Raw genomic sequence first — 25,558 nt, forward strand, 5'->3', positions numbered from 1 at the left:
CATACCTACAGGCTGGTGAACTCCCTTCTTGTCAGTGCAGAGGCAGAAAAGGATCTTGGAGTCATTAGCGATTCCAAGATGAACATGGGATGCCAATGTGAGGAAGCGGTTGGTAAGGCTAGCTACTCCTTGTCATGCATCCACAGATACATATCAAGGAGGTCCAAGGAGGTGATACTCTCCCTCTGTGCAGCACTGGTCAGGCCACAACTGGAGTACTGCATCCAGTTCTGGGCGCCGCACTTCAAGGGGGATGTGGCCAGCATCAGGAGGGTCCAGAGGAGGGCCACTTGCATTATCAGGGGGCAGCAGGGCAGGCCCTGTGAGGAGAGGCTACGGGAACTTGTTCAGCCTCCACAAGAGAAGGCTGAGAGAGGACCTGGTGGCTGTCTATAAACTTACGAGGGGGGACCAGTGGGGAATGGGAGAGGCCCTGTTCCCCCGAGAATTACCCAGAGTAACTAGGAACAACAGCCACGAGTTGACTGAGAGTAGGTTCAGGCTGGACATCAGGAAGCACTACTTCACAGTCAGGGCAGCTGGGATCTGGAACCAACTTCCAAGGGAAATGGTGCTCACTCCTACCTTGGGGGTCTTCAAAAGGAGGCTAGATAATCACCTAGTTCATACTTGCCCATGGCAGGGGGGTGGACTTGATGATCTACTCAGGTCCCTTCCGACCCTAATAACCCCCGCCCCCCTACCAGCCCCTTGCTTTGTTATAAATTCAGTGCCATTCTGCTCCCAGTTTCTTTTTCACATTGCAAACCGAAGATTAATTTTGACATGGATGGTTATCTGAACTAAAGAATTCCAAGATGAGAATGGCAAATGCACTGAAATTCAAGAATGACTTGCCTTTTCAGAGCTGGCTTAAGTCAGTAGTGACACTGTTCCTTCATGTGCAGACTTGGCTAGATTTAACAGGTTCTTTGTGGGATTAAATGACTTCTTATAGCAGTTGGATCTTTTTTAACAGACTTTATTTCTTGTGTAAATTGAATAATCTAAAATTTGACTATTAGAAGATGCATTATTTTAGACATTACCTGGCTATTTTTATTTAAATATGTGACTTTTAGTTTCAGTTTCCTGAAGCATGAATTTTAATCTCCAGATAACTTCTGTTATTCAACTTCTGTGAATTCAAAAAGGCAAAATCAGAATCAGTTTTATATGAGTTGTTTTTGTTTTTTTGTTTTTTTAAGGGCACTGGGACTAATGAAAATGCACTGATAGAAATCCTAGCCTCCAGAAACAGCAAGCAAATGAAGGAGGTCTCTCAAGCCTACTATAAAAGTAATTATATTTTTCAGATGGATATATATACAATATTGTCGTTGCTTCCCAACCTGCCCTTAATATTCTGCTTTGAAATGAAAGATGACAGTTTTGAATTTGAAAAGTTATGAGCCCTCTATATGAAAAGTATTTTGTAATAATGCAGTCAAAGTCTTTAAGAGAAGATTCAGTGAATAATGGTTTTCCATGAGATGATATAGTTTATAGTACCACTCCAGCCCATCCTTAAAAAGCTTTGTTAATTACCAGAAGGGCAGAGCTCCATATTTAGGGACAAATATTCCCTTTGAATACAGGCAGTATAGGCACCTCCCATTGAAATCACAACTATGTGTAAGCATCTTGGGACAGAACTTTATTCTTGCAGATAAATTTCATATGCATGGTTTGGCTAGTAATGCATTTTACCCCTTATGGGTGTGGTGATACACCTTGCATATTAGATTTGCTTCCTTTTAGGGTTCTTCATATAATAGCCTCAAGCCACATAGTACAAACTATAACTAATAATAACGGCTTTAAAGTCTGCCAGCATTTTCCCACTATGACCTCTGATGACTCGGGTGTACAAATTCTGCACTTAATACTGGCATATGATACAGGAGTGTGCTTGGATACTTCTTACCATCTTGTGCAGATATATTTACAAAGCTGTGCATATGTGTTGGCCTCTGCATACATGTTATAAACTTAAAGATGCTGTTTAACCTTCATATTTGGGGCATATTTGCACATGCATTTTGGGCCTTTTGTGAACACTCATTTTACAGGCCTAGGGAATTACATCCTAAATGATGAAGATCTGACAGTTGGTTTCCACACCACATTCCCTTATAGCTTCTAGCATTGGAATGAGAAGTGTTCATTGGGGTGCATTAAACATGTGCCTTGAATCTGCCACTATAATGCTGCACAGTGGATATTGGTTGCAGAGGATAATCTGATCCTTTGTGCAGGGAAAATTTTCTTTAAGTATAGATTACAAAGTACTTGCACAATACATGGTGATTTCATTGAAGACAGACTGCTTATTTACCAATTCAGTGTGCCTGGTATTCAATAACCTGATGGTCTCTTAGGAATTAATCCATCAAAACGTACCCTAGAATTGACATTTTTAAGTAAATAGTCTGCCAAAACCTGTGCAATGCTAAGTATTCTAGCAATTTACTGCTATGCTGTTCAAAAAAACTACTGTTGATTTTCAAGAAACAAAGATGAATCTTTCTCATGGTATCACACTGTGATGAGTTACTAGCAACTCTCACTTCAGATATTCAGAGATAGGAATATGAAAGTGTAATTTTCATTGTAGGATGTACGCGCATAATTGCAGAAAAACATTTTATTTAAATTGATTTGTTTCTCATATAATACCTGGAAACAACTCTGCTCCTTTCCAAGGAGATTAATTGTTTAGGAGTAAATCAGGTGATGAGATTGATTTTAACATCAACAGAGCAACCTTGTGTACGTGCATACCTGGAACAGATAAAGCTTATAAGTAATATAGCCCTGTGTTTGTAAGATTTATGGTTGCTTGCTTAGTGGAATAAAGTGCTATATTGAGAGTAGTTTTAGCTACCCAAACTAATGCCTTTTTATATAGGAAGCGTTACAAACTGAAAGGAGGTAAAATAAATCAAAAGCAAAAAAAATTGTTTTAATGAAAAAGTTACTGTGGTAGTGTTTGTCTTGTATCCCAGGAGAAGTCTATATACTGAGTGGGAAGGATGGTGTGGTGTACTGGAATGGCACTGGGGAGATGTGCATTCTGTTTCCATTTCAGACTTGCTGTATGAACTTGAGACTCATTTAATCTAGCTTGTGCTTGGCTGCCTGCAAATAAAAGGGAGATAATATTTTACCCACCTTGCCTAGAAGTTGTAAGAATAAACCCCATGAACGGAAGGGTTACATACTTTAGTGATGAGGGACATAGAACTACCTCAACAAAAATGGAATTAAATGACACAATTTGATGTTAAGAAGATTATTAGCCATGTGAAAATGTCATAACTTTCCTTTCTTCTCAAACAGTAATCCCATTTTAACAAATCTGCTGCTTTAAATGGGACCTACAGGGTGCATCTACAAATTTATTAATGCGCTATTGTCTTACTGAATGGTAAAATACTGCACAGTAAGCCTTCCCAGGAGCACAACTACATGTGTACCCTGTTAGGAGCAAATATGCTCCCAACAGGAACAGCCTGGTACAGGGCAGCTCGTGCCATGCTCTGCTTCCCTGTAGCAGCCCAAGCCAGTCCTGATGCACACGGGGCTGGAAGAACTCTGGCAGCTGCAGCTGTCTCCTGGCCCGGTACACATCAGGAGGAGGGCCTGATATGCACGAGGCTGTAGGGACGCAACAGGCCAGGAGAGAGCTGCCACTGCACCCAGCAGAGCTCTGCCACCCTGTGCACATCTGGACACTACTGCCAGCCAGCCTGGTCCCTTACAGGACTTCTCTACTCAGCAAGGGTCTGAGCCCTAATCTGGGCAGGGAATCCCCCTCAGCAGGGAGTTGGCCGGGAGTTGTTCCACTGGTGTTTCCTTGCCCAGCCAGGGGCTCCCTGGCAGCTGCCCTACCAGTGGGACAGCCCCTGGCTGGGCAGGGATTCCCTGGCCACCTAGGAGTTCACTGGCAGCAGCCCCACAAGCCAGACAGTTGCTAGCGAGCCCCTGGCTGAGTAGAGAAGCAGAAAGCAACCCTGTTCGAGTGCTGATCAACTCCTGGTTCCTGGGTGGAGCTGGGAGCTAAGCAGTGCCAGAACTAGGCCCCCTGCAGGTGTGGCTGACCAGAAGCAAATTTGCAGGGCATGTGTCTGCATGTGCACCTGGGATCACTGCACATTGAGCTATGCAACAGGGATCAATCTCCCAGCCCCAGGGCTGCTGCCCCAGGCTCAACCTGCTGCAGAGGGACTGGCTGGGACAAAAGGGTGCTTCACTGTGGGGCTAGCCAGCAGGCAGCATCTGTCAGCCAGCATCTATACGTGCACTGCTGCAGATCTTTTTACTCCACAGCAGGATAGTAGTTGTAAGTACAAGTATTTACAAGTACTATCCTACTGCAGAGTGAATTAGTTTACCCCAGTCTAATAGGGGTTCACTTGTTGATGCTGAGACATTTACTGTGCAGCTGTTTAGTCTACTGTGAAGTAAACATCTTGTGTAGACATGCTCACCGGGTAAAAGGTTGCATCCACCCAGGCTGTGTTTGACATTTCAAATCACATGCTGCAGCAATGATACCCTTGTGAGCTGGAGAATAAGTGGTTCCCTCACAGAGGAACTGCTAGTCCTCACCTTACAACTTCATTCACACTGAGTAGTTTGACCTGACATCTCCAGCTGATTAATAAGAGGGACATCTGTGCTCCACGATATATAGGTTGACAGATTTTAAGGAATCATTAGATCATTTAATCCAATTGCCTCCAGAATAACACTAGCCATACATAGAATTTTACCAAATTTCTGTGCATAGAGCCCAATTACTTGGGTTTGACTATAGCACAGGCTTCCTGAAAACTATCCTCTCTTGATGTAAAGACAAAAAGAAGCTGACACCACCTCACTTGATCATTTGTTCCAAACTTTAATCACCGACTCATTTCTAAGCTGAATTTCTCTGGCTTCAGCTTCCATCCATTACTTCTTGTTATGCCGTTGTGCACAGGGTTAAAGAGCCCTTTTCATAGCCAGTATTTTCTCTTTGAGAAGATACTGATCCACTGTAACCAAAGCATTTCTTCTGCTAATAAGCTAAACAGATAATGCTTTCAAAAAAAAAAAAGCTATATCTCCAGCCCTCGAGGGAATGACTTGATAAATCTGTAAGTACCTATCTGGAGAACAAAAACTTGAGAATGGCTCTTTAGCCTATATAACAAGATCTAGTAGCTAGAAGCAGAAACATTCGGACAAGAAATAAAGTGGACATTTTTAATAGTAAGGGAAATTAACCTTTTGAAAAGTTGTCAAAGGTCATGATTGATTGTCTGTCACTGATGGTTTTAAAATCAAGATACAATGCTTTTTCTAAAAGTTATGTTATAAGTCAAGTAAGATTTAATCCTGGAAAGTAGGTCAAAGTAGATGATCACTTAGGAACTGTATTTATGGCACTCTTCATACCTTCTCCAGGCTTTCCAACAAACTTCTTAAATGTGGAGCCCAGAGCCATATTCATTTTTGTGGTATCATTCTTACCAGTGTTGTATATATAGGAAAGCCACTTATCTTCTGTTTTATATGCCCCAGTCTCTGCCTTTTTTGACCCTGTGTTCCATTATGAATTAATGTTGAATTGCTGGCTCACTCTGACCCCTAAATCTTTTCAAGGCCCCCATTCTATATGTATGCACTACGGTCTTTGTTCCTAGATGTATGGCTTTACATTTGGTAGATCTTGTTTTAATAGTCAGAATAGAGGGATTAAGTGTACCAATGGGATCACAGATCTTGCCTTGTGATACCATAATATTGATTCATCAGGTCTGTGGGATAAATTGCATACCACAGCAAACCAGTTACTAGAGAGAGATTTTCCATGAACACAGATGCCTTTGCTAACTGTACCTTTTTCTTTTATAACTGGAGAACTTCACTGAATGTTTATTTTTTCCCCTCCCCCCAGTATATAAGAAGAGCCTTGGTGATGACATCAGTTCTGAAACATCTGGTGACTTCAGAAAAGCCCTGTTAACTCTGGCAGATGTAAGGGGTCATCTGACAGTCAACATAAGATTGCACAAAAATAATTTCAAATTGATTTGGAAGTGGGTCACATATATTCTGATTGTACTTTCTTATGTGTTTATGGGTCATTTAGCATGAGCCAGGAGACGGTTTACATATTTTGAATGATTTGAAGATTTGATTAGTTAATTCCCTAAAATGAATTTTTTAATTCTTTAAAATTTAATTCTTTTCAAGCTTTTAAAATACATTTTCTCTTGTTTTAAGAAAGCTTGTTTAAGGTAGCTCAACTAAATAGTAGTTGTATTCAAACTGACTTCTCTGAAAACTTTGAGGGTGTGCATAGTTTTAATTATTTTAAGCCTTAAAGATAAAAAACAATGGCAAAATAGCTTAGAGGACTAATATTTCTACCTCAAGACCTGAACTTAGATAAGGATAAGAAGAGACCAAAACTAATTTTTATCTTTATATAGATGCCACCATCATACCATTGTCAGACATTACCTACTTAAACAACTAGAGGTTGACATTGCAAATCAAGACTCAGAAATTCTGGGCTGATGTCAATACGTATTATGTCTTATGTTGAGCATGCTATTGGATTCTCCCTTTCCATAAGTACTAAATGCAAAATACAGAAGATCCAGCTCTCTGTCTCATTCAAATAAGGAGTAGTGAGTGGCACAATTTTTCTCATTCACTATTCCACAATAAAATGTAGAATTGTTGTTTCTCTTCAATTCATTCTTATAGGGAAGACAAGCAGCAAGGTCTGGTGACATTAACCTTTTTTTTCTTACGTATGTGGAGGTCCTACATACAGGGCACATCTACATGAGACATTTACTGTGGAGCTGCCTAATTAGCTTTGCGCTAAAGTCTTAGCATCTACACGTGTGATCCTGTTAAGCCTCAGAAAAATAATAAATGCTGTCATAGTTCAGTACTTGTAAACACAAGTGATATCCTATGGGATCATTATTTAGTGTGCTGCAGTAGATGTAGATGCTGAGCCAGCTGGCTGGGGCACAAGAATGCTTCGGTGCAGGGACTGCCTGCCAGCTAGCCTCACACTAGGACACCCTCATACCCCAGCCAGCCCATCTGCAACATGTTGAGCTGGGTTGGAGGAGCCCTGGGCTGGCAGGCTGATTTCCCTCGAACCCCCTACCAGCTGGGGCTGCTGTGACCCAGCTCAGTGTGCTGCGGCCCTGGGCACACGTGTAGACTCTGGTGTGAATGCACTGGAGTTTTTTGGGTTGCCCTAATATCGTGTAGATGCACCAACAAGTATCCAACTTTGCACACACCTGTCTATTAAGGAGCATTGTGTTTCAGAAATAAGAGAAAGATGATTAGGGTTGTTTCTTTAATGAACCAAAATGTCTTTTTTTAATCAAAGGGATGGATGACTAATTGACGTATTGTAAGAGGATATAGCCGTATTTGAAACACTGAAGAAAACTTTGTGCCTTTATGAGTTGTGTGTCACTTGCTTTAAATTTGTCTGCTCCGTATTGCAGGGCAGAAGAGATGACGGTTTCAAAGTGGATGAGCACCTTGCAAAGAAGGATGCACAGGTACAGCAAAGTAAAAGAATGCCTGAACAGAGTTGAGCTTGCCATGTGAATATTAAATAGTATTTACTGCAGGGCTGTCTAAGTTCTGAGTGGCTGAAGGTTGCACAAGCTGCCTGCCTGTGTGGGCCACCTGGGTGCCACCAGCAGCACAGGTCCTGGCTCCTGCATAGCTTCTGACTTTCCTGGAGCCTTCTCCTGCTGCACTGCCCTGCCCCCACAGGCAGAGGCACAAAGCAGAAGCTGGAGGAGGGAGGGGGAGCCAAGACATCTTGGCTCCACGTAGGCAGGACCAGTGGGGAGTAATGGCAGGCAGGTGGGAGCCCACAGGCCACATTATAACCACCACTCATAGACCAGATGAGGTGGACCACCTGTTGGACAGCCCTGATCTAGTGCATGAAAAGTAGCTGCTGTTACTACTGTGGTAGGTGCCTGATAAAGATGGGCCCTTTCCAAAAACTTTGGATCTTTGAACACCTGAGGGAAAGCGAGCAGGGAAATGGTCAGATCAGGGGGTGCAGTTCTTACCTATCTCCAGTAAGCACACTAAATAAAAAAGAATAATTCAAGTCTATACTACCTCATTTTATGACTTACAACAAGGCACGGTTCTGAAACGGTAGCTATTCTACTCTAGGAATATAAGAATGACCATTTTATCTTGGGTATGAGCTGACATTTCTTATTTAGTTTTTAAAGTGCCTCTGGGGAAAAAAGGTTCAGCTTTTGGAGGTTTTCCATTCAAAGTCTAAAACTTCAGATTGCCCCACTCTATGATACTATTATGTAAGAAGCAGAGTTGGGTTTTCAAACTCACAGGCCAATACAGATTGCTGGTGCGTCGTGTACCTTGTTCAGATTGCTCACAGAGCTGCTACTTGAGTTCTGCTGATAGTAGCTGTAAAACTCCACATGCAGTTACCCATCTTCACCAGTAGGAGCGTTATTATGAAACCTGTGTCTGACGAAGTTATGTGGGCATTACTGACATCCTTTCCAGGAAACAGGGTGCAAGGAAGTCTTAGGAGCGCCCCATCTCTCAATAAAATAATCTGATGTACATTATAAGACACTCATTTACATTTGGTTCATTGGAATTAATGTTGTCATTCACTTTACAAAGCAAATCGCATTTTCAGTAAAGCAAATCCTTTCAGCGTGTTGTAACCATGGAAAAGTTTCTTCCTCTTAACTCTGAAAGATAGGACTCTCTCTGTGTCTGACTCCCACAATGTAATTTTTCAGTGTAGGTCAAAATCCAGGCAAGTTCTGCTTTTTATAACTGTCAAGACAAAAAACATGCTTAGCTTCCAGAGCTTGAATCATAGGATGCCACAAAAGTAATCCTAAGACACTGCAATAAAAGCCATTGTATCACCAAGAATAAAGCAGCTTGTCTTCAGAATGCATATAAAATGCAAATACTAGTGTTTGAAGTAATTCAAAACAGTCTGACATGGTGAAGGGAGTAGAAAAGGTAGAGTCTAGTGGCAAAACTGATAATATTTCTTTCCATGTTACAGATTCTGTATAATGCTGGTGAGAAGAGGTGGGGTACAGATGAAGATAAATTTACTGATATCCTGTGCTTTAGGAGCATACCTCAACTGAAGCTAAGTATGAAATCACTTTTGGATTATTTTATCTCTTAGTAAATGATGATTATTTCTGTGATCCATAATTTTTACACATGTAAAATTTTGGTTTAAGGTGTTACTGACAGTTGTACTGTCCCACCCACTCCTCAGTGGTTCCATCAGCTTTTACTGAACTTAGTTTGTGAAGACACAGTCCTGTCAAACTATTCACCTAGAGGAGACTTAGTAAGTTTGCATATTGAACCAAGAGCTCTAAAATATGTGTATTGCCCCAGTTGAGCATGGCTGTATTTAAAAATGAGTGTGTATATAAATTTTAAGAAGGAGCTTCACTATTTTTGTAGAGCTAGAAGAGAGAGAAAGTTTGCACTTAGACTTCAGGCAACAGGTTGCATTTGTCTTATCATCTCCAACATTGTAGATTGCATAGCATGCATTAAATGTAATAACCCCTTACCAGTGTGTACAAATGTTATGTTGACTTGGGCATTGAGCAACCAAGGAAATAATTATGTTTGATGTTTGGTGAGTCATTAAATAGTAAATACTTCCTTGCCTTATGGTTGATGGCATGTACTGCATGGAACACATTCTATTTGCTATAAGAAAACCTGTGACTGTGAAAGCTTTAATTAGATAAAGTTCACCCCCTGCTTGTCCCCATCTGGCATAGCATTTAAATGCCATCCATAGTACCGGTTGTTAAAGAAATGCAAGTGGGGAGGTGAGTAGACTGTATCTGGAGTTAACATGCTGCAGTAATAAGCAGAGGCAAATAGTCTTGCGAGAAAAGGTGATACATGTTAAAAAGATGGCACTTGAATGCCATGTCTACTTCCTAACAGAGAGTCTGTGTACATATGTAGATACATCTCTGGCCTGGCTTAGAATGCTGGTTAAGTCTGTTGCTGTTCTATTGTATCTGCACATCAAAGGCCTAATCCAAAAAAAATTGCAGTCGATGGAAAGGCTTTCATAGTGCCCCCATAGCGCCTACAAGACACTCTTCTCATGCCTAACTTATAAAACGATTTAGTACTTTCCCTTTTGTTTGATATATTTACTAGTGGTATTTCTGTCTTTCAGCATTTGATGAATACAGAAACATCAGCAAGAAGAACATTGAGGACACCATACTGAGTGAAATGTCAGGGCATTTTGAGGATTTACTGCTAGCAATTGGCAAGTTATATGATGAAAGATAACTGGCTGTGAAACTAGCTGTCTTGTGGGTGGGGGTGGGGGTTAAGTCTTCTAGGGAAAGTATCATAAATCAAAATATTTGAGTCACTGAGTGTCCTAAGTATTGTAGCACAAATATGAATAAAAACCCTTCTTAATTCCGAAGCTTATTAGCTTACTGATATAAGTATCTCACACTAGACACTCAAATTAGAAAAAATGGTTTCGTTGGTTTTGCTGAAGGTTACAGAGGAAATCTGTGTCAGAGCATGAGAACCCGTATCTCCTGTCTCTAGTATTAGCTTCCTTTCCTTTCATGTGTCCTTGTGCCAAGGTATTTAGCAGAATTTGCAGATTTGTTGGAATCTGACATGGCTACACAGTGAGTGCTTCTGCAGTAGCCTTAAACTCTCAACTTCCAGGCTTCCTGCCTTTCACCCCAATGCCCACACCACCAGAGTGGAATGGAATTAGCTGAAATAGTGAAATGGTAATGTTAGCTATGCAAGTCATTCACCCTCTCATGATATCATCCTCAGTATAACAGTATTATAATAGTATTCTGAGGGCAGGAGGGACTTACATGTATGTCTTACCACCTTTGGTCCTGACATTTTGCAAGGCAGAAAACGTATCCTGGGAGATATTTTTTTAATTAAAGTAAAAATCATGACACTAATGGTTACCTTGAGAGGACCTCCTAATTGTGAAACAGTGTTTCTATAGCACTAAGGTGCTTTTTCTTTATGTTAGGCCCAGTGTTTCTAAAAACCAATTTTAATTTTATGTGAGGGGCAAGAATTCTTGTGGGTGATACCTTTTATTAAACCATCTGCACTATTGGGATAAATTTACACATACATACAGTTTTTATGCATCACAAAACCCTTCTTCAGGCCTCTAGAAAAGCAGCAGACAGCAGAACTCAGTAACAGATGAAAAAAGCTTGTATAAAACTCTACAGGCAAACAAAAAAGGATGAGGGACATTATCAGGTAGCCAGTAGGCACAAGAGATGCAGTAAAAATCTGACCATAGAAGAACGGAATCATATAGGAGGGTTGTTATCACCATGAATTATAGAGCTTAGCAAGTATCAGGTAGTTTACAGTAGACTGTAAAGTTATTGGCTATTTTAAGTTCCTGGTTCTTAGTGTCTAACAGACTAATACAAATTTGTTCCCAGGCTCATCTTGTGAAGGTTTTCTGTGTAGTTCTCTTGACCATGAGGACTGTGAGGTCAGAAAGGGAGTGATTTTTTTTTTCTGTGAAAAATGTCCTTCCATTTATGTTCTAGTGTCTCTGTCCTTTATCTTTTCCCAGTGATCATTCATTGTGGTGTGTAGGTTGTGTCTAGTTGTACCTATATAGTTGCCATGAGGTGCTCTCAATGAGGTGTACCACATTCTGGGATCTATCTATAGATAGATAGATATCTATATAGATTTCTATAGCTATATCTCTATATATAGATATAGAGATGGATAGATATGTATGTATGTCTATATATATATATTTACAGATATCTCTATGTTTCTATAGATACATCTCTATCTCTATCTATATATATATCTCTATATATTAGGGCTGTACGAAATTTTACCAGGTGTTTCATTTTGAAGTTGTTTCGATGCGTTTTGAGCTCGAAACAGCTAAATCAAAACGAAACAAGAGGCTTTGAAATAGCTTCAAAACAAAACGAGGGCACTCAAAACGTTTCAAAGGTTTCTAAACATTTTGAGTTTGGAAGCTGGGTTTACTTGGCTTCAGTGTCAGTGCCATCCCAGGTGGCTGCAGTAACGGCAGCAGCAACCTCCTCTCATCCGGTGCACAGATCCGGGGGCCCACACTCCCAGGAGGGCTGTGGGGCTGTGCCAGACTCCTCCCGGGGGTGCAGGCCCCCAGATCTGTGCGCCGGATGAGAGGAGGCTGCCACCTGGGACTGGTGCTGGGCACAGCCCATGCCCAGTGCCCGGGGAAGATCGATGCTGCCGCTGGTCCCAGGTGGCAGAAGCAGCCTCCTCTCAACTGGCACACAGATCCCGGGGCTTTCACCCCCGGGAGGGCTGCTGGGCTGTGCCAGACTCCTCTCAGGGGTGCAAGCCCCTGGGATCTTCATATTGATATATTGTGGAGTCATCTTTGTGCACGTAACTGTGCTCATGGTTTGGAGAAAGTGCTGGTAGTTGAGACTGAAATTGTTGTGGGTGAGGATGAAGTGGATGATTTGTGCAACACGCTGTGGTTGCGAATTTGAGTGTAGTACGTTTTCCTATAGGTAATTCAGGCAGGCAGCTGTGTCTTCATTGTGTGGAATATTACTGTACAAGCTGGTATCATCCATGGGTGCAAGGACGGGGATTAATGAAAGTAATTTTTTTTCCTGAAGCTGGTATGGAAAGGATATGATGATACTTTCAGTTCACAAGTAAATACTGGTGTGGGGTCCTCCCCAAGTTCTTTATAGTGGTTGGTATCAGACAGCTTTCTTTTAGCCTCATTGATATAGTCTTTATGGTTGAGGATGACAATAGCTCCACCTTTGGCTGCTGGTTTTGTTTACTGATTTACTATTTTGGTGTTGTACTTTAAGGACTGTATTACTGTGGTCCTGGCTTTTTTGTTGAGAATTTCACTGTTAGCTTTCTTCTAGACACGCTCAATGTAATAGTCCAATGTGTGGTTCTGTCCACTGGGAGGTCAGATGGTGTTTTGTAGTTGTTCAGTGCTCCAGTATTAAACAGTAAAAATACTGTAAGCGAAAGTCATAGGCAAGCCTTAACACACGGTGGAAGTGTCAAAGTGAACTTGTAACATGAAACCTTTGGCAATGGCAGAATGAGTGTTATGAAGTAGCTACTTCAGTAACCAAGTGCATGCATATGCCTGACCTGTGTGTGCACACTAGGCACTTGCAGGCAGGCCCTCATATACAAGTGCGCTTGCCTAACTTTGTAAATTTAGCTTTATTTTCTTACTAAGTGGTAGAAGGGCATGAAGCTTTGCCAGCAAAGGAAGCAAAGAAAGCAGTGTGGTGAAACTGTGGTTAAGCATGCAATTTAAATTAACTCTTTACTTTCCTGTTAATAGTTAAATGTGTGAATAGCACTCCTGCATTCCTTGCTGAAAGACTGCACCAATCTTTGAAGGTAGGTTCTCAGCTTCCATACAAATCCTTGGGTTATAGCATGCCTGTAAGAGGGTGGCAGGTGACTAATACTGATGTCTGTAAATAGTAAGCTAAATTGGGGAATAGTCTCAAACCTCTTAGGCCATGTCCAGATGAGTGCGGCTGCGTGGTATGTGGCACTGCAGACGTGTCTGTGGCACCACATACCACACATTTAGATGTTTTCCACGCTGCAAGGGCCTTCCCTCCCCCACCCAAGGTAACTTGCCATGTGTTGAAGCACATGTGACATGAGTGTTCCCCAGAGACAAGTAGCAGTGGTACAAGTTGCCCTTACTTATCCCTGGGGAACCAAACATCCACACTCATGTGGACATGCCCTTAGAGTCAAGTTAACTGGTGACTATGTCTAAACACGACACTGACATTGACCTAATCTTCATGCTGTTTGTTATACTATACTATTCAGATCTTCTCTGTTTTAACAGGGTGCTGGAACTGATGAGTTCACTCTGAACAGAATCATGGTTTCCAGATCAGAAATTGATCTTCTGGATATTCGGGCTGAATACAAGAAGCACTACGGATGTTCCTTGTACTCTGCTATTAAAGTGAGAATTATTTTAATGAAGTATTCTTGTATATTGTAAATGAATCATGTCATATCTGCCAGCTCAGGCAATTATCTTTCAGTGTTTTATCTTATATTTAAGGCATGCACAGGTAATTTTGTTTGAACATTGAGAGTATGATATTAAATGAGAATAAGCCAGACGTGTCTGGGAAGAGCAGTACAGCTTTAGCACCTGTGCTCTGGGACAAAAAGCAGAGAGTGAAATAGTGCCTAGAGAATTTGGAGAATATTTATAATAATAACAGTGAACTGGAAATAAACAAGGATGTTGGCTGTCAGATCAGATATTTGCATTGTGTATGAAGAAGAGCCAAGGAATGATGATGGTGATCCAGCTATATGAGGAGGTAGAGTTCAAAACGATCTCTAAAGGATCTAGAGTGATCCTTTTGGTGACATCTTGTTGGGGGTGCAAAGAGGACAGAAAGGAAGTGATTGATCTCAGAAGGAAAAATGAGCAATTTCAGGGCTCTCTAGGAAGGGTCGAACAATAAGCAACAGATATTTGGAGACTTCAGAACCTCTAGTTTAGTTCACTGATTCTTAATGACTGCATAAGGCCATGCAGAAGTTTTGTACTGAAGAAAAGATGAAGTAACTAATGATAGCTCTGTGGGAAAATAGACATGGTGTAGTATTCAGAGGTGTGCCAGCATGGTGCAATGGGGGACCATCCATGTGGCCTAGGGGGCTCCTGGCTCACCCTCTGCTTGGAGGATACCTGCAACAAAGGATGTGCCTTGCTCTTTTGTCAAGTTATCTTATACTTAGAGCTTTAGTAATAATATAAATTTGTTTTAAAGCTAAATTTGAAATTGCCAAAAAGGAGGTTAGGGAATTGTTTCCTGAACTCTCTCTAACACTTCTCTTCCCAGAACTGACATATCCCAGGGAAGAATTATGCTCTAGTTTGCTACTAAGTTAATTGCTTTAAAATTGTTAAGCCCAGACAAAGGTTTGGAATCATTATCTGCTGTAGGAGATGGGAAAGCTGTGAAAATCAGAGTTTATAAAGAATATTTAAGTGTCTTTTTTAGAAATCATTACTTATTTTGAACAATGATGAACACCATAATTTAATTAAAAGAAAAGTCTGAAGTTCTGTCAGTCCTGTGGTACTGATTAGCTTCCTTCCCTTTTTCCTATGATTTACTAAATCTTTTCCCCTATTTATGGTGAGACAGTACCAGCTTAATGGAAGTTGAAGAGTTTCTTCTTCAGCTCACAGAAATATCACCTGGGTAGCCCTACCAAGTGTTTACTGATTCAGTACTCTAAGTAGAATAGTTGCCAGCACTCAGTAAAATGTTCAAAAATACCTAAATTTAGGGAATAATCAGCAAATGTGTACTTTTAAATGGCATGAAAACATTCTTTTGAGTAATCATTTTTCTATCAGTTTCTCTTATAAATAACAATACCCATTAGTACAGAGCTGGAATGATAGAAATGTGATGAGGCCAGCTCCATTATGCAGATATGAGTTGCAGTTGGACTTACTATCCACATGATTTTCATTCAGTTAGTTGTAATCTAGATAGGATTTTATAGATGTTTTCGTGAATAAAACTCTTTCCAACACTTAATTTAAAAACGATGGGTGTTGGACCTCAGAGAAAAAGTAGGGCTGGAGGAAATTTGAGAAATCATGTTGTCCAGCTCCCTGCTCAAAGCAGGATCATCCTTATCTAAACCATCCTAGACAAGTGTTTGTCTAGCTCAGGTGCGGGTCAAAATGGCCAATCCAACTGGCAGCTGGACTCCCATTTCCCAGCAGCCCCTGGCCACATGGCCCAGCAGCAGCTGCCCTGTGATAGCACAAGGTTGGGGTTGCCCTGGAGACCGGCCCCAGCCACATTGGCAAGGTGCGTGGCAGGGCAGGGGGCTACTCTGGAGCCACTGGGATCTTGCAGCAGGGGCAGCTTGCTCGGGGCCAGGGCACAGGTGCGATCTGCAGCCTGTGTGCTCCAGGCAGGGGTGGACAGGCAGCGAATTGTGGCTCTGATCCAGCTTGTGACCATCACTGCTGCAAGGAGCTGAGGCAGAGCTGTGATCCACTGCCTGCATGTCCCTGCCTGGAGCACGCAGGCTACAGATCACAGCTCTGCCCTGGCCCTGACCAAGCTGCCCCTGCCACAACATTCCAGCAGCTCTGGAGCATCCATCCCCCTGCCCTGCCCTGCCACATGCCCTGCCAGTGCAACTGGGGCTGGTCTCCATGGCAACCCCAGCCTTGCACTATCTGCACAGCTGCAGCTGGGGTCTCCATGGAGTCTGGCCCCAGCCATGCAGGCAGGGGCTGCTGGGAAATGGAGTCCATTGCCAGCCAGATCCAGCCCACAGGCCAGACTTTGCCCACTCCCGGTCTCACCTAGTCCTAAAAACTTGATGAACAGCCATCTCACAGAGCTACTAGACAGAATGTCCAGAACATCAAAGACATCCCAACTTGCCATGGGTAAAACCATGCGGGGAATGAGGACACTATCAGTTCCTTGTGACTACAAAGTCAGGAAGTAATTTAAATATACTCGAGAAATCCAAAGAAGGGGACTATGCCTCCCTCCTACAGGAAGGCAAAACTGGAAAAGAAATAGGAAAAAATAGTAGATTTTGGGTCAGACTTAACTGATGTGTCGTAACAAAGTCTTACCCTTCTGTTAGTGTGGCAGGGAGAAGGATGGAGCCACAGGCAGGTCGTCCAGGGTCATCCCAGTGCTTAAAAATGGCAGCGGAGGTGCTTGAACTAAAGTATGGCAAATGAGCTTTAGTTCAAGCACTGCTGGCACCATTTTTAAGAGCAGGGACACTTTTAACTGGAGCGGATCTGGGAGGGGTGAGAATGGATGCAGGCTATTTGCTATGGGCTTGGGACTCTTTGCTCTGCTGCCTTTGCCCCGGGAGGCCTGTTTCAGCTGCACGTTCCCTGCCCACCCAGCAGCAAGAGGGACAACTCACTGCCTCCACTGCTCCCGGGTGGGCAGGAGACGTGCAACTGACACAGAACCCCTGGGGCAGAGGCAGCAGAGCAGAGCCCTGAGCTTACAGTGGGCAGTCTGCATCTGCCCTGTGTACAAATCAGGGGGGAGAGGGAGTGCATGCAAGCGGTAGAGAGCTGCCCCTCCACACCCCCATACTCCCTGGACAGGCCACCCACAGCTTTGTCCTACTCCCATCCCCAGGTCCCATTCACTGCCCTGGCTGAGCAGTATCCCCAGTCTCAGCCCATGCCCCACTCCCTCCCTCACTGTAGGGACCTTGGTCTGCCCCCCCATGGCCCTTCCTCTCCATAGGGCACTGCTCTCCACGCTGCCCAGCTGCATTCCTGGCCACGTGCATGTGTGTGGCTGAGCACATGCATATGGTATCCGGGGGCTCCACCCAGAAGGCATATTATTTATTGGTGACATTGTCGGCTACATGGGCCAAAAAAAGCTGATGGACAGTAATGCTAATTTTCCTTTTATCAGTGCTGATGATCTGATATGGCACCAATATATCAGTGCACCTCCAGTAAAACTAGTAATAAGTCTGATATGTTTTATTTCTTTAAATCATTATTTTTATCCACATGGACTTAGTGCTTTCTTAGAGTAGTAATGGATAGAAACTTCTGCACAAGCAAATGAGAGTTTAGTTATCGATGTCAATAAGAGCAAGTGTTTTATTTCTATCTAACAAACTATTGTGTTGACCCAAAAAGACTAGGATAAATCATTTTCAATATAACAGACAATAAAACAATCTCCACTAATGTCAGTTATTTTTCCTCTATGCAGTCTGATACCTCTGGAGATTATGAGACCACACTGCTGAAGATTTGTGGAGGAGATGACTGAAAGTAAATTCACAATGAGCACTGTGCCATTACATTTTTGCTAACTACTGTAATTCTTTTTATAAAGCTTTTAAATGTGTAAGCGAGCATAAAATTGCAACACATGTTGACTGCTTTCTCATTAAGCATCATAATAAACAGATGCTTATTTTAACCTATCTCTTTAGGCAGTTGTTGATAGTTATCTTACATGCTATGATCTGGATAAACTGTGCTTAAAAAATTATTGGAAGCCAAAGCAGACAGAGTGCTTTTGCCTGCAAGGTAGATGCCTGTTTGGAAATAGTTACAGTCTCTCTGCAGCTGTGCAGCATTAAGAAAATGTGATACCACTTGAGTAGAGAAGAGAATAAAACTGAGTGCAAGATCAGGTTAGTAATTAACTTTTACAAAGGCTGTATTTAGCCATTGGCACTCCCAGACAGATTATGTAAACACTGGATTGTTTTCAGATAAACCAGAATTATTCCAAAATATGCTCTTTACTCTGGCATTCCATTTGTTAACTCCAATCATGAACCAGCACCCCTTTGAGCTAGGAATTATTATTATTGTTCTTGTTATATTGACAAATAATGCCTCTGAAATGGACAGAAACCTTGGAAGTGAGTTGTATGTTTTTACTTTGTCGTTAGCGACTCCTGGCATAGCAAAATTGCCCTGGGACATATCCAACATGAAGCAAAAGCGGGCTGCAATAAGAAGAGAGACACTGATGGCAGCATACCACTCAATATAACTTCAAAACTGTATGGCTCCAGAACTGTTAGGGAATGCAGTTTACCTTGATGCCGCTGCTGTTGGAGCACAGAGAATTTCGTTAAAAGAGGAGCTGATAAAGCAAGTGAATTGGATTGACAGAATATTGTGGTTTTGGTACTCAAGCATCTGCTAAATTGCCACTGCAATCTTATACGATCTGCAGTTCATGGATGGCTTGTTTCGGTTCCTGTTGTATCTGTGAAGTTTCTACTTCCACAACATTTCTGCAGAAGATACTGCTTTGGAGAAGTCCTCTATGATTCAGGATTGATATGCCACACTGAAATCTTTTTAACTGATTTTAAAATTTAGAGCCAGAACCTATTCCAGCTATTGGATGCCTAAGACAATTTAGGTGCCTGAATGTGGTCCTATTGCACCATACATGAGTGCCTACTTTTGTGACATGCAATTATTTAACACACTAAGACCAAGTCACAAAAAGAAATAAACAAGAAGGTGCCCATCCATTGCATTGGCTGTTTTTCAAGGGCTTGAACAAGGTGGAATAGGATCACACTTAAGCACCTAGTAAGTGGGATAGGTTTGCTACTGAGACAATTATTCTCTCATACAGGCAAGGAGGAGAGCATGAAGCATCTCAGATGAAACAGTCTCCCCTGGGAAGCTTCTAGTTCTAGCAGACTGTGAAAGAATTTACCTCAAGCCTTTCCTGTCATGGGAAGGGGGAATCAGCATAATTGCTCACTGCTGGCAACAGAAATACACCTACGCTTCCCCTTCCCTTCACATCATCTCTATTGCCTTCCTTGGTTTCATGTCTCTCCAGTTCCTTCAATAGAAGCTAAAACAGTTGCAAAGCTTGGAGTAAATTACATAAGTTTAGCATTTTTGGATGATATATTACCATTGGAAAGATGCTGTCCTGGACAGTTCCAGTATCCTGGTGTAATATTGGTACAAGAGCAGAAGCAGAAGTCTGTCTTCCCTTTTCATGGTGTCAGGGACTGCAGGGACATACCAGATCTCCCATGGGGGATCTGCTGATCCCAATCAGTCTTGCCATCAGGGTACAAAGATAATAGAGTAACACTGGTGAAAGGAATCAGAGTCAAATTATCATTTGACTTAGTTCATAGAGACTCAAATAGGTGTATAGGTACTGTGATCAGGAAGGCAAAGAAACAGGCTGAGGTACCGCCCTCTAATGAAAATTGTTTGACTATCACATGGAAGAAATGAAGCATTCAAGATTAACTTTGAGGATGCAGAGCAGGAGGAGAAAAATGGACTAGGAGGAACAACACTTGTGATCTTTCAAATCATTGGTGGGTCCAGGCTCCATTGGACTTGCGTTTATCTGTTGAGATAGGTAGCTCCTAAGCAGAACTGGTATACATCCATGACCATGTGAGTGGGTATGTCTGCATGTGCATTAATGTGCCATGGTTACAGAGCATTAAGTTTAGTAATAACAGGTACTAACTAAATGTGCAGTAACTAGCGCTACTGTGCAGTAGTGCCATGAAATGCCTTCTAAGTGATGCTAAGGCACAATAGATTAATTCTGCTGTGCATTAACACAATAGCACGTTTTTTGCTGTGGTGTGTTAATGCCCACTAGAATTAGTCTACTGTGCATTTAGCTTCTTGGGTAGATGCTCCCAGTGACTCATAAAGCCTGTACCCATGGGAACCAAACATTTGTCCCTCTAAAAAAATCTGCCTGAAAAACAAAAATGGTCTAATCTAGTGTTTTTAACTGAACACTTCTTCCATATAAGGAATTTCTGCCAATTTGAGCAAGTTTCCCTATTGTGTAAAATGAAGTACTGCAGGGACTGATAACTTCTCTCAAAACTAAAAGAAACATAAGTGCAACCAGACTGCATTTTCCACTTCCCTAATCATTATTTTGAAGAATGAGAGCTTATCCCCACAGGGAAGTCAGTTTGCTAGTGTTTCACTGTACAGCATGCTAGCTACTTTACACTGATGTCCTGCACTGACACTCAGGGTTGAGCAAGCACAAGCTGCTGATGATCCGGTGCCAGGTGTCGACATGGGGAGTTAGTGTAGTGTATCCAGTGAACTCTTAACTCGCACCCTCATTTTTGCAGTATTTCCCTGTACAGACAAGCCCTGATCCTATGAACAACAGAAGATAATGATTCAGCCCTGTCAATGCTACTGCTTTGATAATGATTTATATTATAGTAGTGCCCAAGGGCTACAGTTGAGATAAAGGTCTTCTCATTCAAAGTGGAGTAAGTTACTCATAAAAGTGTTTACATGGGGGAAGTTATTGTAGAGTAGAAAGTGCACTAAAATTCATTCTCCCTCTTCCTGTGCAGTAACTTCCCAGTGTAGGCAAGTCCTAAAACTTACTGGTGTTTCCATTCACTGGTGGCTTATGTAGTGAAGTTTTATGCAATGTCCACAAGGTGGCAGGAGTAATTAAGAGGCAACCCATTTTTATTCATCAAAATGGGAGGATTGTATGGTATGGTTCACAAGTTTTATTAAGCTTCTGGCTTTCAAGTCTGTCTATCAGGTGCTAATAATTGTTTCTAGAGATTCCTCTTTTATTCTTCCACCATGTTCAATAGTTGGGAAACTTGGTAGTTTATATAACCTTGAGACTGTACAGCCCTAAGCAGCCCTTGCATTAAAAGGTCAAGGTGCTCACTTATACAGGCTTTTGAAGACCAGCGTGATCACGTTAATATGCATACCATAAAAAATGGAAATCATCAGCACTTGCTAATGTCGGTATCCATTCTGGATACTTGAACTCCTCCAGATTCAAGTTAACTCAAAGTCCCCCAGCACCCCAGGATGCTTTGTACCTCCGCTCTATAAACCCCCCCTCGCAGGGTGGGTGGGCTTGCTTTGACCAAAGTACCAATTTCATGTTCTACCTTTATTTTGTCATACCCAGAAAACAAAGATACAAGGAGCTAGGATGGGTCAGATTAGGAGCCTAGATTCTTACTGTGCCTCTTTGTTTCCTGGTGGATTTGCTATTCATGAATTTAGAAACAACTTTCAATGAAAACCCTGCTAATGCCTTATTTTATTATGATTGTACCTTGCAGTTTGCTTGCAACTATTGAAGGAACCGGTGATCAAAGAAATTCGTCTTATTCGACGAAAAAAGTAATAAGGAACTGTCAGGGGCCAAGTTTTTTTCAATTTTGATGCCTGTTACTGTATTTAATAGGGCCCAATTTCAAGAATATTGAGCACCTACTCTGAAAACAGACCTATTTTTGAAGTTGAGTGCTGAAAAACTGAGGCACTCAAAATCACTAGTTACAGAGGAAAATCTCAGTCGTTGTTATTTTAGGCAGTCTTGTGATTTTATGGAAAAATTGGCATAATTATTAGGGTTCTAGCTTGCCAATCAAAATAAGCTAGTATATGTCATTTGTGATCCAAAATTAGCTCTCCTGCTGTAAGTGCTGTCAATTCAGAAATAAAACATAATTGTTTTTAAGGTGCAGATGGCTCTACTGAATGTATTGTCCGGGAAACTTCTGGCTTATTCTGCTTTGTGAATCCTTTTGTTTATTTCAGGCCAACATTTGGATTAAATTATTTTTAATAAATCACTTGAGCCAAACAGCTTAGCAGGGTCATGAAATTTAGAGCAAAAATTCAAGTATTTGCCATGTAGCAATGCTCTTTTATGGTTAGAAATTGTGTGGGTTCTTTTTCAAACTGATTGGTAATATTCATCAAATCATCCTTATCTAAGAAAGAATTTGGTTAAGTTACTGCACTACGGTTTTTTGAGGGTAAGAAAAGTGACTTGCTGTCTATAACTTTTCCTAGAAACAAAAGTAGCCAAGAAAAAGAAAAGCTCATTAGTGCTTACTTTTTCTCTCTAATCCTCACCTCATTTTTCAATAAAAGGGCTCAGAAAGTTGCCATGTACAGTTTGAGACAGACTGAGCCAAGAGTCTGACGAGTATAAACTATACACTATCCCTAGTCAAAGTGTCAAATAAAGGCAACCTTACAAATATGTATTGTTATATGACTGCCAGAGAAGTTGTAATTTGGAGACAGTAATGCTGCAACATTGAGTAACAATGTCAATTGCCAATGGTTTGTTTAACATTGTACAAACATAGCTCCATACAGCAAGGGACTTAAATGCTAGTTCAAACTCTGTTTACAGTTAAAATGGTACCTTGCGCTTAATAAAAATTCACACAAGTATCGTATAAAATGTAGTATCAAATCCTAGTTTCCAATCCAAGTGTCCACCTGAGCCTACAAACACATTTAGCTAGTGTGATTAAGATAGACCAGTTCCTAGAGCCAACAGCAAAGAAAGGAACAATGAACAGCCTCCCTTCATGTGTGTAAGTGGTCATTGTTGCTTTGGGGTATGGATGGAGTTGTTGGGTGGAGAGTGTGAAAGCCTCTATGCTAAAACTATGAGACCCACAGCTACTGCAATGCATTTCTGAGGCTAGGAAGTCAAATGGGCCAAACATAGCCTGTAAGGTGTCACACAGTCCTTCGGAGAGACCCTTTACTTGTTCTGCTATGGTGTCCCAACGCCCTCAGTTTACGAAGTAGGGGCAAAATCTGTGTGACAGCCACAGCAAGCTAATGGATGTCAGGTGTAGAACCCTTCTGCTGACATGCCAAGAACCAGAGATGACTGTAGCAGGGTGTGGGGCCCAAGGCAAATCAGCCTGTGCAAGGCCTGGACATAATAGCACTGGGGGGGGTGGCGAGCAGCCGGATGCAAAGCCACAGTCATTCTGATTTGCACTCCTTTAGGGACAGCCCTGCCAAAAATGCTCTCTGAACCCACTGGACAAATCTCTCTTCTCAGGACCTTCTGGAAGATTATAACCAGGATTGTATGGCCCGTTATTTTACAGACCACATTTGGCTTATTTGAATTCCTAGTCTCAGTGATGCATTGCAGTAGCAGCAGGTCTCGTCATTTTAGCATATAGGCTTTCACACCCTCCACCTAACAACTCCACTCATACCCCAAAAAGTGAAATTGACCAATCATTCATCACAACTATGAGACTAAATTTTGGACATCGCTAAGTTTGTCAAGTGTTATGTGGCTTTGTTATCCAAAAACACCTGACATTGTTACAGTAAGGTTTGGTTTGGTTTTATTTTCTACAGATTCATGCAATAGTTCATATTCTTTCCCTTTAATAAAGAACGTCTTATAGGTGAAATAGGCAAAAATCTTACCACATTCAAATATAATCAAGGAACAGTTTTACTTTTGTGTTTTATATGTGCATTTGACCAATTCATCAGCTGATGTAAGTCAGCATAACCATAGTGAAGACGGTGGCGTTTTACTAAATCGCATAACCTAACGATCGGGCTACTGTTCATATACAGAAATTTTTGTTTTTAAAAGTAGAAAATGGGAAATTACTTTCCTTTGCCCCTTTCTATGGGTTTTGTGTTCTATTACCCAGTATGAATAATTTTAGATATTCAAAAGCCAAAATGTCTACGAGAAGTTTTCAGTACATATTTGGTTTCTAGAAACTGTGGGAGTTCCTTTCTCAGTTTATATCTAAAGATGGGAATATTTAGATATGATCTAAACTCTGTTTTTAGACTGCAATAAGAATACATTAGGTGTATATAGGTAGCAAGAAGGAGTCTTGGGGTAACATTGGACCCCTACGAGGCAGGGCAGGGCAGTTGGTGACGGATGCGCGAGAGAAGGCAGAACTCTTCAACAAGTTCTTTGCCTCCGTGGTCCTGTCCGCTGACAATGGAGTGCTCTTGGGTGACAGTGTAGAGGCGCCCAGGAAGGATGTGAGTCCCCCAACTGTTAGTTCAGACCTAGTTAAGGATTACCTGGAGAGCATAGATGGGTCCAAGTTGGTGGGCCCAGATGAGCTTCATCTGTGAGTGCTCAAGGAATTGGCTGGTGTTATTGCAGAGCCATTGGCATGGCTGTTTGAGGACTCCTGGCACTCCGGCCAAGTCCCTGAGGACTGGAAAAGGGCCAGTGTGGTCCCTATTGTCAAGAAGGGGAGGAAGGAAGAGCCTGGCAATTACAGGCCAGTCAGCCTCACTTCTAACCTGAGGAAGGTCTTTGAAAAAATTATCGGGGAAGTGATGTTGAGGGGTAACCAACACAGGTTTGTGCCAGGCCGAACCTGCCTGACTAACGTGGTCTCTTTCTATGACCAGGTAACAAAGAGCTTAGATGGGAAGGAGGAAGTCGATGTCATCTTCTTGGAATTCCAGAAGGCCTTCGATACAGTGTCCCACCCAGTTCTGGTGGGCAAGCTGAGGGACTGTGGCATTGATGAATGCACAGTCACATGGGTGGCACACTGGCTTCAGGGGCGCACCCAGAGGGTGATGGTGGACGGGTCGATGTCGACCTGGGAGGGTGTGGGCAGCGGAGTCCCCCAGGGCTTGGTCCTTGGGCCGGTGCTGTTCAACATCTGCATTAGCGACTTGGATGAGGGTGTGGAGAGCACCCTGTTCAAGTTCACTGATGACACCAAGCTGTGGGGTAAAGTGAATACACCAGCAGGCAGGGACCGCATCCAGGCAGACCTGGATAGGTTGGAGAAGTGGGTGGATCTGAACAGGATGCGGTTTAACAAGGACAAATGTAGAGTGCTGCACCTCGGAACCAGCATTATGGTTATAGGTTTAGGGGCTGACCCTCTCGGCGGCACAGAAGCAGAGAGGGATCTTAGAGTCATGATTGACTCCAGGACGAATACGAGTCGCCAATGCGACGAATAGGCAGAGCCAACCGCACCCTGTCCTGCATCAACAGGGGCATCACTAACAGGTCCAGAGAGGTCTTGCTCCCCCTCTATCCAGCACTGG

At 42.2% G+C, this 25,558-nt stretch overlaps 1 protein-coding gene and 1 long non-coding RNA gene across 2 annotated transcripts in view; one reads left to right on the top strand and one right to left on the bottom strand.

Moving 5' to 3' along the window:
* Window positions 1-18,451, top strand: part of ANXA3 (annexin A3) — a 42,231-nt gene extending 23,780 nt beyond the window's left edge. The window contains exons 5-12 of the mRNA XM_019534305.1: window positions 1,209-1,299; window positions 5,948-6,027; window positions 7,536-7,592; window positions 9,116-9,209; window positions 10,277-10,372; window positions 13,463-13,521; window positions 13,991-14,113; window positions 17,916-18,451. Coding sequence (XP_019389850.1) covers window positions 1,209-1,299; window positions 5,948-6,027; window positions 7,536-7,592; window positions 9,116-9,209; window positions 10,277-10,372; window positions 13,463-13,521; window positions 13,991-14,113; window positions 17,916-17,975 — 660 coding nt within the window. The 3' untranslated portion in view covers window positions 17,976-18,451. The remainder of the gene's footprint in view (window positions 1-1,208; window positions 1,300-5,947; window positions 6,028-7,535; window positions 7,593-9,115; window positions 9,210-10,276; window positions 10,373-13,462; window positions 13,522-13,990; window positions 14,114-17,915) is intronic.
* Window positions 18,038-25,558, bottom strand: part of LOC109309522 — a 23,179-nt gene continuing 15,658 nt past the window's right edge. Inside the window, exon 3 of the long non-coding RNA XR_002100937.1 lies at window positions 18,038-18,135. This is a non-coding gene — a long non-coding RNA (uncharacterized LOC109309522). The remainder of the gene's footprint in view (window positions 18,136-25,558) is intronic.

The sequence above is a fragment of the Crocodylus porosus genome, unplaced genomic scaffold, assembly GCF_001723895.1.
Source record: "Crocodylus porosus isolate Cpor-Errol unplaced genomic scaffold, CroPor_comp1, whole genome shotgun sequence".
In the NCBI taxonomy this organism is placed as follows: Eukaryota; Metazoa; Chordata; order Crocodylia; family Crocodylidae; genus Crocodylus; species Crocodylus porosus.